The sequence below is a fragment of the Oncorhynchus clarkii genome, chromosome 22, assembly GCF_045791955.1.
Source record: "Oncorhynchus clarkii lewisi isolate Uvic-CL-2024 chromosome 22, UVic_Ocla_1.0, whole genome shotgun sequence".
NCBI lineage: Eukaryota > Metazoa > Chordata > Actinopteri > Salmoniformes > Salmonidae > Oncorhynchus > Oncorhynchus clarkii.
The window spans coordinates 33,829,109-33,844,220 of NC_092168.1; the positions used below are offsets into that span (position 1 = coordinate 33,829,109).

The 15,112-nt window shown below is 43.1% G+C and overlaps 1 protein-coding gene across 1 annotated transcript in view; it reads right to left on the reverse strand.

Moving 5' to 3' along the window:
• LOC139380234 (receptor tyrosine-protein kinase erbB-4-like) overlaps positions 1-15,112 on the reverse strand; it is a 534,593-nt gene that overhangs the window by 107,184 nt on the left and 412,297 nt on the right. Inside the window, exons 13-15 of the mRNA XM_071122768.1 lie at positions 10,721-10,853; positions 7,684-7,755; positions 2,533-2,626 (exon numbers count right to left, since the gene is read on the reverse strand). Of these exons, the coding sequence (XP_070978869.1) occupies positions 2,533-2,626; positions 7,684-7,755; positions 10,721-10,853 (299 nt within the window). The remainder of the gene's footprint in view (positions 1-2,532; positions 2,627-7,683; positions 7,756-10,720; positions 10,854-15,112) is intronic.

Here is a 15,112-nt window from a genome sequence, read left to right on the forward strand (position 1 = left end):
TCAATTAAGGTAAAACTACCTGAAAATAAGGCCTTGTGAAATATGTATGGCCTTATGTTAAATATATATATTTTTTAAGATAACATTCGCTTAGGACCGAAAATGGATGAATGCAACAACCAGGTCTCTGTCACTAACAAATAAAGTAATGGGTGGTAACTCTACAATTTACTTGAAAGGCAACGCACTATTGGAAATATTTGAATAAGGCTTTGTGTGTTACAGTGTGTTAATTTAAAAATATTCTGGTCTCTAAATGGGTCCACAGACTCAACACTTTCAGTGTTGATTAACACTGTGATTTTTATAAATGTTTTACACAATAATTGATGTGTATTATTCTTTGTCTGTTGGAATGTGCAGGAGTGAGGATAAGTTATTAGTGCATGTCATGAATGCTAGAGGATGTGTGTGTGTGTGTGTGTGTGTGTGTGTGTGTGTGCCAGCGTGCATGGATGTGTGTGTGTTAGGCTGTGGGTGTTTCTCCAAATGCATGCTACCGTGCTTCGAGCAAAATGGAGCACCAGAGGATCAGATGAAAGTATGAAAAACAGAGCACGGAGGGCGTTTCTGGAATGTGCACTCCATTTGTACATATTTTGAAGCATGCATCAACGCTTCAGCGTAAAATATGCACAGAAATATGATGCAAAATGTCTTGAAATCAATGGCAGAGTTTAGCTGAAGCGAGAGAAAATAAACTCAGAAAACAGAAATAAATGTTGCCCATTGACATCTTATATGTTGCCTGATTACAATATTTAATCTTGATACGTTAGTAAGTACATGCTGTTTTACTGTTGGCCTTTTTACCTGCTTACAATTTTTGGAAAGTCACTTGACTTTTTCCACATGTTATTACTTTACAACCTGAAATGTTTTTTTACCCTCATCAATCTATACACAATACCCCACAATGACAACGCAAAAACAGTTTTTTTTAAATTTTTGCAAATAGATTAAAAAATAAACAACTGAAATATCACATTTACATACAGTAAGTATTCAGACCCTTTACTTGGTACTTTGTTGAAGCACATGGCAGTGATTACAGCCTAGAATCTTCTTGGGTATGACACTACAAGCTTGGCACACCTGTATTTTGGGAGTTCCTCCCATTCTTCTCTGCAGATCCTCTCAAGCTCTGTCAGGTTGGATGGGGAGGATCCCTGCACAGCTATTTTCAGGTCTCTATAAGAGCTGGGCAACTCAAGGACATTCAGAGACTTGTCCCGAAGCCACTTCTGCGTTGTGTTGACTGTGTGCTTAGGCTCATTGTCCTGTTGGAAGGTGAACCTTCACCCCCAGTCTGAGGTCCTTAGTGCTCTGGAGCAGATTTTCACCAAGGAACTCTCTGTACTTTGCTCTGTTCATCTTTCCCTAGATCCTGACTAGTCTCCCAGTCCCTGCCGCTGAAAAACATCCCCACAGCATGATGCTGCCACCACCATGCTTAACCGTAGGGATGGTGCAAGGTTTCCTCCAGATGGGACACTTGGCATTCAGGCCAAAGAGTTCAATCTTGTTTTCATCATACCAGAGCATCTTATTTCTCATGGTCTGAGAGTCCTTTAGGTGCCTTTTGGCAAACTCCAAGCGGGCTGACATGTGCCTTTTACTAAGGAGTGGCTTCTGTCTGGCCACTCTACTATAAAGGCCTGATTGGTGGAGTGCTGCAGAGATGGTTGTCCTTCTGGAAAGTTCTCCCATCTCCACAGAAGAACTCTAAAGCTCTGTCAGTGTGACCATTGGGTTCTTCGTAACCTCCCTGACCAAGGCCCTTTTCCATTTAAGAATGATGAAGGCCACTGTGTTCTTGGGGACCTTCAATGCAACAGACACTTTTTTAGCACCATTCCCCAGATCTGTGCCTCAACACAATCCTGTCTCAATTCAATTCCTTCGACCTCATGGCTTGGTTTTTGCTCTGACATGCACTGTTAACTGTGGGACCTTATACAGACAGTTTATAGACAGGTGGACTCCAATTAAGTTGTAGAAACATCTCAAGGATGATCGATGGAAACATGATGCACCTGAGCTAAATTTGGAGTCTCATAGCAAAAGGTCTGAATACTTAGGTAAAGAAGGTATTTTTGTTTTTGTTTTTCTCAAATTTCTAAAAACCTGTTTTCACTTTGTCATTATGTGGTATTGTCTTTGGAATGATGAGGCCTTTTTTTTATCCCTTTAAGAATAAGGCTGTAACGTAACAAAATGTGGAAAAAGTCCAGGGGCCTGAATTCTTTCCTGAAGGCGCTGTATGTAGATTGCAAGCCCATGGTAAGTCAATAAGGCTAACTGGATAGCTACTACTATTAGAACGCCAAATGGCAACAAATTATTTTTAGCTAGCTACCCACGAACAATCTACCTTGCATAACTTTAGTTTTAGGTCATTTTTTATGCATTCTCCACACTCTTGTCCTCACAAGAGTGAACTCAAGAGAATGTCCACAGAATTTGGAGCATAAGCATGTGGACCACGGTAGTATGCATATTGAGATAACCTGTGTCTCTGGAGGATCTTACCGGGCCATGACAGGTCAGGGATTCACCATCTGCTCTCTCACACTGGGCATCACACTCCACACACACCGAGCCGTTGTCATACTCACGCACCTCCCTGGGAGAGACAGAGAGAGATGGAGGGAAGGAGAGAGGGAGACAGATGGAGACAGGAAGGGAGGAAAGAGAGGGGAAAGGAGAGAAAGAGGGAGGTAGGGAGGGAGAGGGACAGAGGAAGGCAGGGGTAAGGGAGAGTCGGGGAAGATGTAGACAGTGAGAAAGAACAAAGTGTGTCAGATCCTGGCTGTGCTCCTCTGACTCTGTCTAGAGGAATAGCTGGAAGGGTTTTATGGCCTCAGGCGCTGCAGTCAATGGGGTAATGTGGTATATACACACTGTTCCACTGTGCATACTGTACACCAGTAGCAACAGCATGCTAAGATGGCTGACATGAGCCTGGACGACTGCAGATGAAAACTAAAGGAGAACTGACTACTATCATACTGCTGTTATTTGCTTAAATCACAATTTGAAAACAAATGCATTACTCATAGGGGAAAGTGGGGTATGTTTCTGCCAAAACATACACAAAACGCTTGCATCTAAACCAAAAGAGATCATTTTAAGATTGTTTTATACAAATACATCAGTTGGGGTCTCTATAAGTTTCAATAGGAGGTCCTAAATCTAGCATGAAAGTGCATCATTGTAGCTGTGTGGGCAAATATAGTAAGGTAAGGTGAGCCAATGGTCATGGGGTAAGTTGAGCCAAGTGTTTTCTTCCCAGGTGTAATGCAAGGCGTCATTGCTGGGATATGAGGTAACAACAGGGCCTGGCCTATGTTAAAAGTGTAAAAAAAAAAAAAAGGTACAAAATGTTTGTTAGGTGTTAAGCCTATCTAAAAAATATGCTTAAAAATATTAAAAGACAAAAAAGTGATTGTGATTGTGTTGAATTGTCTTTAGGAAATTAAGATAGACATAAACTCAGCAAAAGAAAGAAACATCCCTTTTTCAGGACCCTGTCTTTCAAAGATAATTCGTAAAAATCTGCATTGTAAACGCTTTCCCAATTCATGAACATGCACCTGTGGAATGGTCAGAGTTATGAAAACTTAGGACACTAAGAGGCCTTTCTACTGACACCAAAAAGGGTTCAGGGTCCCTGTTCATCTGCGTGAGCGTGCCTTAGGCATGCTGCAAGGAGGCATGAGGGCTGCAGATGTGGCCAGGGCAATAAATTGCAATGTTCATACTGTGAGACGCCTAAGACAGCACTACAGGAAGACAGGATGGACAGCTGATCATCCTCGTAGTGGCAGAGCACGTGTAACAACACCTGCACAGGATCGGTACATCCGAACATCACATCTGTGGGACAGATACAGGATGGCAACAACAACTGCCCGAGTTACACCAGGAACGCTGAATCCCTCCATCAGTGCTCAGATTGTCCGCAATAGGCTGAGAGAGGCTGGACTGAGGACTTGTAGGCCTGTTGTAAGGCAGGTCCTCACCAGACATCACTGGCAACAATGTCGCCTATGGGCACAAACCCACTGTCGCTGGACCAAACAGGCATGGCAAAAGGGCTCTTTTTTACCTTTATTTAACTAGGCAAGTCAGTTAAGAACAAATTCTTATTTTCATTGACGGTCTAGGAACAGCCTTGTTCAGGGGCAGAATGACAGATTTTTACCGTGTCAGCTCAGGGATTTGATCTTGCAACCTTTCGGTTACTAGTCCAACGCTCTAACCACTAGGCTACCTGCCACATCTTCACTGATGAGTCGCGGTTTTGTCTCACCAGGGGTGATGGTCGGATTCACGTTTATCGTCGAATGGAATGAGCGTTACGCCGAGGCCTGTACTCTGGAGCGGGATCGATTTGGAGGGTCCGTCATGTTCTGGGGCGGTGTGTCACAGCATCATCGGACTGAGCTTGTTGTCATTGCAGGCAATCTCAACGCTGTGCGTTACAGGGAAGACATACTCCTCCCTCATGTGGTACCCTTCCTGCAGGCTCATCCTGACATGACCCTCCAGCATGACAATGCCACCAGCCATACTGCTCGTTCTGTGCGTGATTTCCTGCAAGACAGGAATGTCAGTGTTCTGCCATGGCCAGCGAAGAGCCCGGATCTCAATCCCATTGAGCACGTCTAGGACCTGTTGGATCGGAGAGTGAGGGCTAGGGCCATTCCCCACAGAAATGTCTGGGAACTTGCAGGTGCCTTGGTGTAAGAGTGGGGCAACATCTCACAGCAAGAACTGGCAAATCTGGTGCAGTCCATGAGGAGGAGATGCACTGCAGTACTTAATGCAGCTGGCGGACAGATACTGACTGTTACTTTTGATTTTGACCCTCCCCCCTTTGTTCAGGGACACATTATTCAATTTCTGTTAGTCACATGTCTGTGGAACTTGTTCAGTTTATGTCTCAGTTGTTGAATCTTGTTATGTTCATACAAATATTTACATATGTTAAGTTTTCTGAAAATAAACGCAGTTGAAAGTGAGAGGGTTTCTTTTTTTGCTTTTTTAGTTTAAAAAGGTAGTGGTAATATTTCATTCAGTACAGAAATGTGTAGGCGGCATAACTTACCCTGCCCTTCGGATCAAAACTATAATGTTTACATGAATTCTGATTACAGATTACAGGGATACACAATATCCTGAATTATACACTGAGTATACAAAACATTAGGAACACCTGTTCTTTCCATGACAGACTTACCAAGTGAATCCAGGTGAAAGCTATGATCCCTTATTGAGGGATTTGTTAAATCCACTTCAATCAGTGTAGATGAAGGGGAGGATACAGGTTAAAGAAGGATTTTTAATCCTTGAGAACTGAGACATGGATTGTTGAATGTGTGTAATTCAGAGGGTGAATGGACATTTAAGTGCCTTTGAAAGGGGTATGGTAGTAGGTGCCAGGAGCACCGGTTTGTGTCAAGAACTGCAACGTTGATGGGCTTTTCACGCTGAACCGTTGCCCGCGTGTATCAAGAATGGTCCACCACCCAAAGGACATCCAGCCAACTTGACACAACTGTGGGAAGCATTGGAGTCAACATGGGTCAGCATCCCCATGGAACACTTCTCACACCTTCCGGAGTCCATGCCCTGACAAATTGAGGCTGTTCTGAGGGCAAAAGGGGAGGGTGTAACTCAATATTACGAAGATGTTCTTAATGTTTGGGATACTCAGTGTATGTAGATATCTTTGTTCTGAATAATTTTATATTTCCCTGGACAGAGTGATCCTGAATGTAAAAAATGCCTCAACTTACCCCAGTCTCCCCTAGAGATTTTAGTCAAAACAAATCAAAATAATATTGTACATTCATTTTTCATTCAGCATTATATTCAAGCCGAGCCAAATCCAATTTCCCTTTACTTTTACTGGTTGCCACATAATGTGCTGGCAAGTTTTTAAAACTGTGCAATAATTTGTTCCCAGTTCTAATACATTTCTTAAACCTCAATCAATTGCCAGAATCAATGACAAAATTTGTTTGAGAGAGAGACAGAGAAAACTATCAATAAAATATAGATCTGTGTGAACCTTCAGTATCAGGGAGAGATTCTGCAGCAGATAGACCTAAAAAGAAAAATGCTGCTCAATGAAGGCAGGATTGTACTAGAGAGATAAAGAGAGAGAGAGAGTCTGTGTGTGTGTGTCTGTGTGTGTGTGTGTGTGTGTGTTCTCCAGTTTAATTTGGCACTGAAGGTCACTGGATGATGTCATGGGCTGCGTCCATATACAGTGCACTACTTTTGACCAGGGCCCAAAAGGAAAACCATAGGGCGCAAGTCAGAAGTAGCGCACTATGTAGGGACTAGAGTGCCATTTGGGACACATGCATTAACTGTTGAGCATGCACACGTAGAGAATATACAATCTGATGCATTTCTCTGTGTTACACTATTACACCCTACAGCGTCACAGCTAATTATGTTGGCTATATTGATAGCACCACTTTGGGGTATAGCATGGCTTTCCAGCTAAAGTCAACGGGTGTTCTATACATTCAGAAATCAACAGTCAAATAAGAAGTCACTGGCGGGACTTGGAAAGTCTGTAAATAACAGAGACCAAAGTAAGACAGAGTTGCCTTGGCACCCTGATTTAGACATACAAGGAGAGATGCTATGCGTGCGTGTGTGTGTGTGTGTGTGTGTCTGCCAGTTCGTGTGGTACTTCTTCCCTCTGTCTAATACCAAGTGGGACTCCTCTGTGGGACCTAAAACCAAATTAGGATTAATTCTGCTTTATCCAGACGACACAATGCCATGCAGGGTGGCACGGGAGGTTGGTCTTTGTCTTGTACAGCTATGGTTTAAATGGGTTATGGTTTAACATCTCCTTTAAGCTTCTCTCTCTCTCTCTCTCTCTCTGTCTCTCTCTCTCTCTCTCTCTCTCTCTCTCGCTGCTGTCTCTGTCTCTGTCTCTGTCCATTTTATATGTCGGGTCTCTCTCTCTGGCTTCCGGAATGGTCTCTGTTTCTGTTTCTTACTGTCTCTCTCTTTCTCTCGCTCTGCAGTCAGTGACTGTAGGACAGAGGCACGGCCTGTCTGTCTGTCTGCTACACTGAGCATTTAACACCTCTGTTCTAGCAGAACCCAGAGGACAGAAGCTTTTACGCACGGACTTCACTTCTTTACAGGAGGCCCTACCTAAATCTCCACTATAACAGTTGCACTCTGTGACTGTGTCGTCCTGTTTTCTTACGAACCGTTTGTGTTGACTCAGTCAGAGGCATTTGTGCACTGGAAATAAACAATTCATGCATTACAGTAGATATTTTTCCTCCTAATGTAAGAGTGCCCCATAGTGAACAAGACACTGTCTCAATCATAAATACATACTATTGAGTAGTTTCCCAGACAGGTTCTCCATTGATCTTTTTAGTCCCAGACTAGGCTTAATCTGCGTTTGGGAAACCGCCCCTAAATGTTATACAGAATGTAAATCTCAGTAGACTTCAATCAGTAGCGTCTCGTGGCTCTGGGATTGGTTAGTAGCGTCTCTTGCGACTCTTTGATTGGCCGAGCTGTGAGAGGTGGAGTGCAGACAGGCAGACAGGTAGGCAGAGCGTGGCCCCGTGCGCAAGCAGTGACTGTGACACGCAGTGACACGCCTAACCCCCCTGCCCTCGTTTGGCATACCTCTCCAAACTGGCCTCACGCTTCTCGACCACGAAGGGTCCCGATGGCTGCCTGGACCTAGAGCCTGTCAGTCTGGAAGGAGAAACAGTCATCCATTTCAGTGTCTACTGTAGTGTACTCCAGCCATAGACATATAGTCGATTTCTAGACATACAGTAACTATCTAGTTATTCTATTTCTATTTATACATTACCCAGACACCACAGTCTGGTTTACGGTTCAGATGGTGACGTTTAACTTTGAACGTTTCACCTGTTGTCTCACAGCCTTTTAAACAATGTATTAGAGAGGATTATACAGGTAAACAACAAACACAACACATAACAAAATGTAGAGATTTAAAAATAATGCAGGAAATTCTCCTACGAACCCATAACCAATCTTCCCCGATCAAGTACACTCCCTCAGACCGCTCCATGTTGTCACCTATGCTCCTACTCACAGTAAGTACACTCCTGTGCGTGTGTGTGTGTGTGTGTGCGTGCGTGCGTGCGTGCGTGCATGTTTCTGTCTCACATATTGTAACATCCGTACTCTGTAATCCACACTGCAACAGATCAGAACTACCATCTTATTTCCCCTGTTATTCACTCACTGGAGTGTATTGTTGCGGTGGTTTATCCTTTTTGTATGAAGTTCTCTGTGCTGTGTTTGACCTGTCCTTGTCTCTGGTTGCGTCCAAAATGGCATCCTAATCCTTATAAAGTGCACTACTTTTGACCAGGGCCCATAGCGCTCAGGTCAAAATGAGTGCACTATATGGGAATAGGATGCCATTTGGAACGTATTCTCATCTATTTTTCTCTGACATTTAAGTCCATTCTTGCAGTATTTTTCTGTCATTCTCCTGAGCCTTTAGATTGTGTTTACACCATGTTTTCTCCCGTTATCAGAATGAAAAAGGGAAGAGACTGGTGTTTGCACAGAGAGTAGTTATATTTTACACTCAGTAGTCTGTGGAGCAGGTAATTCATGCTGAGATACATAGTACTACTCTTAGAAATAAGGGTAAGGTATAGTACTACTCTTAGAAATAAGGGTAAGGTATAGTACTACTCTTAGAAATAAGGGTATGGTATAGTACTACTCTTAGAAATAAGGGTATGGTATAGTACTACTCTTAGAAATAAGGGTATGGTATAGTACTACTCTTAGAAATAAGGGTATGGTATAGTACTACTCTTAGAAATAAGGGTATGGTATAGTACTACTCTTAGAAATAAGGGTAAGGTATAGTACTACTCTTAGAAATAAGGGTATGGTATAGTACTACTCTTAGAAATAAGGGTATGGTATAGTACTACTCTTAGAAATAAGGGTATGGTATAGTACTACTCTTAGAAATAAGGGTATGGTATAGTACTACTCTTAGAAATAAGGGTATGGTATAGTACTACTCTTAGAAATAAGGGTAAGGTATAGTACTACTCTTAGAAATAAGGGTATGGTATAGTACTACTCTTAGAAATAAGGGTATGGTATAGTACTACTCTTAGAAATAAGGGTATGGTATAGTACTACTCTTAGAAATAAGGGTATGGTATAGTACTACTCTTAGAAATAAGGGTATGGTATAGTACTACTCTTAGAAATAAGGGTATGGTATAGTACTACTCTTAGAAATAAGGGTAAGGTATAGTACTACTCTTAGAAATAAGGGTATGGTATAGTACTACTCTTAGAAATAAGGGTATGATATTGTACTACTCTTAGAAATAAGGGTATGGTATTATTCCCTAGGGTACGAAAGATCAGATGTACACATAATGATCTCACATGTTACTGTTCGCTACCTTTTAGGGTACATGTGTAGATAAAGAGTATAATGGTACATTTCTGTACCTCATATTTTGAATATTAAGGTACAATCATCACACTCTCGTTCTCAAAAATAGGGGTACAACGTGAAGGTACATTTCTGTTTCCCATGTTTTGAATATTAAGGTACATTCATCACACTCTCATTCTCAAAAACAGGGGTACAACGTGAAGGTACATTTCTGTTTCCCATATTTTGTGTACCCTCAATACCCACCAAAAGGTACAATGATTAATTTTTGCCACCTAAAAGGAACTATTGGCTTTGTCACTGGTGTGGTACCTTAAAAAGACAATATTTGTACCATCATTATTATTATTATCATATTGCCCAGCTTGCTCTAACACGGGCAGATTTTTTGTGTGATTTTTTTTTGAATATCTGTGTTTTTGCATGTACATTGGTTGACTGATTAATAATATGCTACACAATGATAACATACATATAACTACTGTAACAACTGTATTAGGGTAAAGCTAGGCCTAAAAATAAGGCCTTATAATATATGTGTGGTCATAAAGAGTTTAATTTTAATGATAATATACGTTTAGTATCTCACTTGGTGAAGGCCAAATAACTGAAAATGAATGAATTCTACAACCATGTCTCTGTCACTAACACACACAATTCACTCAAAAAGGCAAGGCACACCGGAAAATGATATTGGAGGTGTGGCTTAGTGGGGGCGTGGTTTTCAGTTTTATTTTTGCCCATCCGTGAATGGAAGTGTTGTACCAGTTTAACTGTTCATTTGTGCTATATTCAGTACATGGAATAAATGAATGGCTTTGTTACTGTGGTGGTACGTATATATATATATAAAGGAAAAAGCCTGGTTTTGAACCTGTGGAGAATGGTACTATCTGAGGTGTGAACTTGTTGTACAATATAACTGGACCTATAACTAAAACTATGAAAGAGGACCTTACAGGGTCCCACCCCAGTGACAAGCGGCTGTAACCCTTTAGGAACAACTATAAACCTTTATTTCTGAGAGTGTACTGAAACAATCACTATATCAAAACAATTCAGACCTAGAAGCCATCAAAATAAGTCGTAACTCACAATGAGGTAAAAGTTAAAGATTTGTTAGTTTGCCGGCTGTATTTGCCTTTATCTTCATGCATATTGAGAGTGATGCTGTCATAATGTCATTGTGTTATACTGTCAAGAGTCTACAGTATCTCTCATTGTTTGAAACTGTCATCTGTAACTCACCCTTCATAGAGATTGCAGGTGTCCACACAGATGCGTCCCCTAATAAAGTAGCGACAGGATAGGCACTGGTCTGGTCCCGGCCCCCAGCAGCCAGCATCCGAACACAGAGGGTCACACACCATCTGCTCAGTAGCTGAGAAACACAAGAAAACAGGTTAGGGTTAGGTTTAGGGGTTAGACAGAAGGTCAAACACCATCCACAGTAGCTGAGAAACACAAGAATACAGGTTAGCGTTAGGGGTCAGACAGATGGTCAAACACCATCCACAGTAGCATGACAGGGTTAGGTACTGGACACTGATAGAATTTATAAATGTTTGACTTTATCTGAAATGATATTGTTGGAACCATTGGCTAACCCTAACCCTAACCATAACCCTAACCCTAACCCAGAAGTGATGAAATTACTTAAGCTCTAATGAAGGCTTTTTTTATTATTTTATTTACCAGACGCTCTTATTCAGAGCAAATAGGGTTAAGTGCCTTGCTCAAGGGCACATTTACAGACTTAGTTGGCTTGTGCATTCAAACCAGTGACCGTTCCATTACTGGCCCAACACTCTTAACCACTAGGCTACCTGCCGCCCTCACATCTCAATAACCCAGCACCAATAACTCAGAACCAATAACTCAGCACTAATAACCAATAACCCAGCATCAATAACCCAGCATCAATAACCCAGCATCAATAACCCAGCATCAATAACCCAGCACCAATAACCCAGCATCAATAACCCAGCACCAATAACCCAGCATCAATAACCCAGCACCAATAACCCAGCACCAATAACCCAGCACCAATAACTCAGCACCAATAACCCAGCACCAATAACTCAGCACCAATAACCCAGCACCAATAACCCAGCATCAATAACCCAGCACCAATAACCCAGCACCAATAACTCAGAACCAATAACTCAGCACTAATAACCAATAACCCAGCATCAATAACCCAGCACCAATAACCCAGCATCAATAACCCAGCATCAATAACCCAGCACCAATAACCCAGCATCAATAACCCAGCACCAATAACCCAGCATCAATAATCCAGCACCAATAACCCAGCACCAATAACTCAGCATCAATAACCCAGCACCAATAACCCAGCACCAATAACTCAGCACCAATAACCCAGCACCAATAACCCAGCACCAATAATCCAGCACCAATAACCCAGCACCAATAACCCAGCACCAATAACCCAGCACCAATAACCCAGCACCAATAATCCAGCACCAATAACCCAGCACCAATAACCCAGCACCAATAACCCAGCACCAATAACCCAGCACCAATAACCCAGCACCAATAACTCAGCACTAATAACCAATAATCCAGCACCAATAACCCAGCATCAATAACCCAGCACCAATAACCCAGCACCAATAACCCAGCACCAATAACTCAGCACCAATAACCCAGCAACAATAACCCAGCAACAATAACCCAGCACCAATAACCCAGCACCAATAACCCAGCACCAATAACCCAGCATCAATAACCCAGCACCAATAACTCAGCATCAATAATCCAGCACCAATAACTCAGCACCAATAACCCAGCACCAATAACCCAGCATCAATAACCCAGCACCAATAACCCAGCATCAATAACCCAGCATCAATAACCCAGCACCAATAACTCAGCACCAATAACCCAGCACCAATAACTCAGCACCAATAACCCAGCACCAATAACCCAGCACCAATAACCCAGCATCAATAACCCAGCACCAATAACTCAGCACCAATAACCCAGCACCAATAACTCAGCACCAATAACCAATAACCCAGCACCAATAACCCAGCATCAATAACCCAGCACCAATAACCCAGCATCAATAACCCAGCACCAATAACTCAGCACCAATAACCCAGCATCAATAACTCAGCACCAATAACCAATAACCCAGCACCAATAACTCAGCACCAATAACTCAGCACCAATAACTCAGCACCAATAACCCAGCACCAATAACTCAGCACCAATAACCAATAACCCAGCACAAATAACCCAGCATCAATAACCCAGCACCAATAACCCAGCATCAATAACCCAGCATCAATAACTCAGCACCAATAACCCAGCACCAATAACCCAGCACCAATAACTCAGCACCAATAACTCAGCACTAATAACCAATAACCCAGCACCAATAACCCAGCACCAATAACTCAGCACCAATAACCCAGCACCAATAACTCAGCACCAATAACCAATAACCCAGCAACAATAACCCAGCACCAATAACCCAGCATCAATAACCCAGCACCAATAACCCAGCACCAATAACCCAGCACCAATAACCCAGCACCAATAACTCAGCATCAATAACCCAGCACCAATAACCCAGCACCAATACCCAGCACCAATAACCCAGCACCAATAACCCAGCACCAATAACCCAGCATCAATAACCCAGCACCAATAACCCAGCACCAATAACCCAACACCAATAACTCAGCATCAATAACCCAGCACCAATAACCCAGCACCAATAACCCAGCACCAATAACCCAGCACCAATAACCCAGCACCAATAACCCAGCACCAATAACCAATAACCCAGCACCAATAACCCAGCACCAATAACCCAGCATCAATAACCCAGCACCAATAACCCAACACCAATAACCCAGCACCAATAACCCAGCATCAATAACCCAGCACCAATAACCCAGCACCAATAACTCAGCACCAATAACCCAGCACCAATAACCCAGCATCAATAACCCAGCACCAATAACCCAGCACCAATAACCCAACACCAATAACCCAGCACCAATAACCCAGCACCAATAACCCAGCACCAATAACCCAGCACCAATAACCCAGCACCAATAACCCAGCACCAATAACCCAACCTTGCTTTAAAGCTTGTAACCCAGCAGTTGGCTGAACCAAACAATAGAGTGTGTGTACATATAAGGCCAGTCAGTAAAACAGAGGTTTCAACTCTCTGTCCTCCTCTCTGTCCATCTGAGGGACAGAGGGGGTCAACTGCTAATTGTCTAGACTGGACTGTCTCTCTGTCTGTGATCTGGAACAGGTAATGGCAGCCAGACCCACCATGGAGATCTATATCAAAGCCCTTTGTTAGAAGTGCATAGTGAATTTAGAGCACGTATCTACAGCAGAGAGGGAGAAACATGCACAACACACGTCTGTGAGAGGAGACACACTGTGGAGCTGAATGTGGACCCAGCTGTAGCTGTGTTCTTCCATTATAATAGTGCTGACCAAACAGTGACGGGGTACTAAAGTAGCTTGAATAACACGTGGTACAAGCTAACACTGATGACGAACGATAAGACAAGGGGAAACGAAAGGGGAGGAAACAAAGACAGAAAGTGGAACATTTGCCCTTAACTCTATCATCTATTTTCAGCATCAGCAAATGCTGGCAAATACAATGATGAAGGGAGAGAGAGAGAGAGAGAGAGCTTTAAGTCCAACCGCCCCTCTGTGCAGGAAATAGGATCTCTGTACTCAACTGATATGAGAGGACGGATGCCATACCACTGCAGCATGAGTAGCCTACTATCTGTGCATAATAATACCAGGAGAGAGGTCCCTCTGCAGCTCCGTTTATAGATGGTTGGTACTATCGTCACAGACTGTTCAAATGGAGGAGCTGGCCAGCCCACACTCCAGATTAGTTTCTAGGTTCTAAGATTGTTACCCAACATTGTGAGAACATTGTTAGAACATTGTCAGAACAATGAGGGTCTGAGGGGCTACTATCACATACAACGGTTGTGTCTCAGATGGCACCCTATTCCCAATACAGTGTGCTACTTTTGACCAGGGACCTATGCACAATGGTCAAAAGTAGTGCACTACATAGCGAATATGCTACTATTTGGGATGTAGCCAAAATGTCAGAAGTGATTTCCATTCCCCTTGCGGCCGAATGTGGTGTCTGGCAGGTCTACAGCAACAGAGAGCAACAGGCTGTCTGGCCTGGCCTAGTTCAGCACTGCACCCCTCTGTTCTGCCCTGCCACTGGCTCTGTACTGGCTTCCCCTCCCACCGGAGAAGCATAAAGAGACTGCATGTGTTTGTTGGGCACCAGAGACAGAGCCTGCAGAGCTACAGTCACAATCATTCCACCCTGACTTTGAGGTTCAGGCCAAATGTAAGTCAGGGGGCATTCTGTGTTTTGGTGTCATGTCCAGAATGCTTAAGAAATGTGAAAATGAAAAGCGCATGTGCATGACAGAGGAGGGGGAGGATGAGTGAGGGAGGGAGGGAGGGAGGGAGGGAGGGAGGGAGGGAGGGAGGGAGGGAGGGAGGGAGGGACGGACAGAGAGAGAGCGAGAGCGAGAGAGAGAGAGAGAGAGAGAGAGAGAGAGAGGCAGAGAGAGAGAGAGAGAGAGAGAGAGAGAG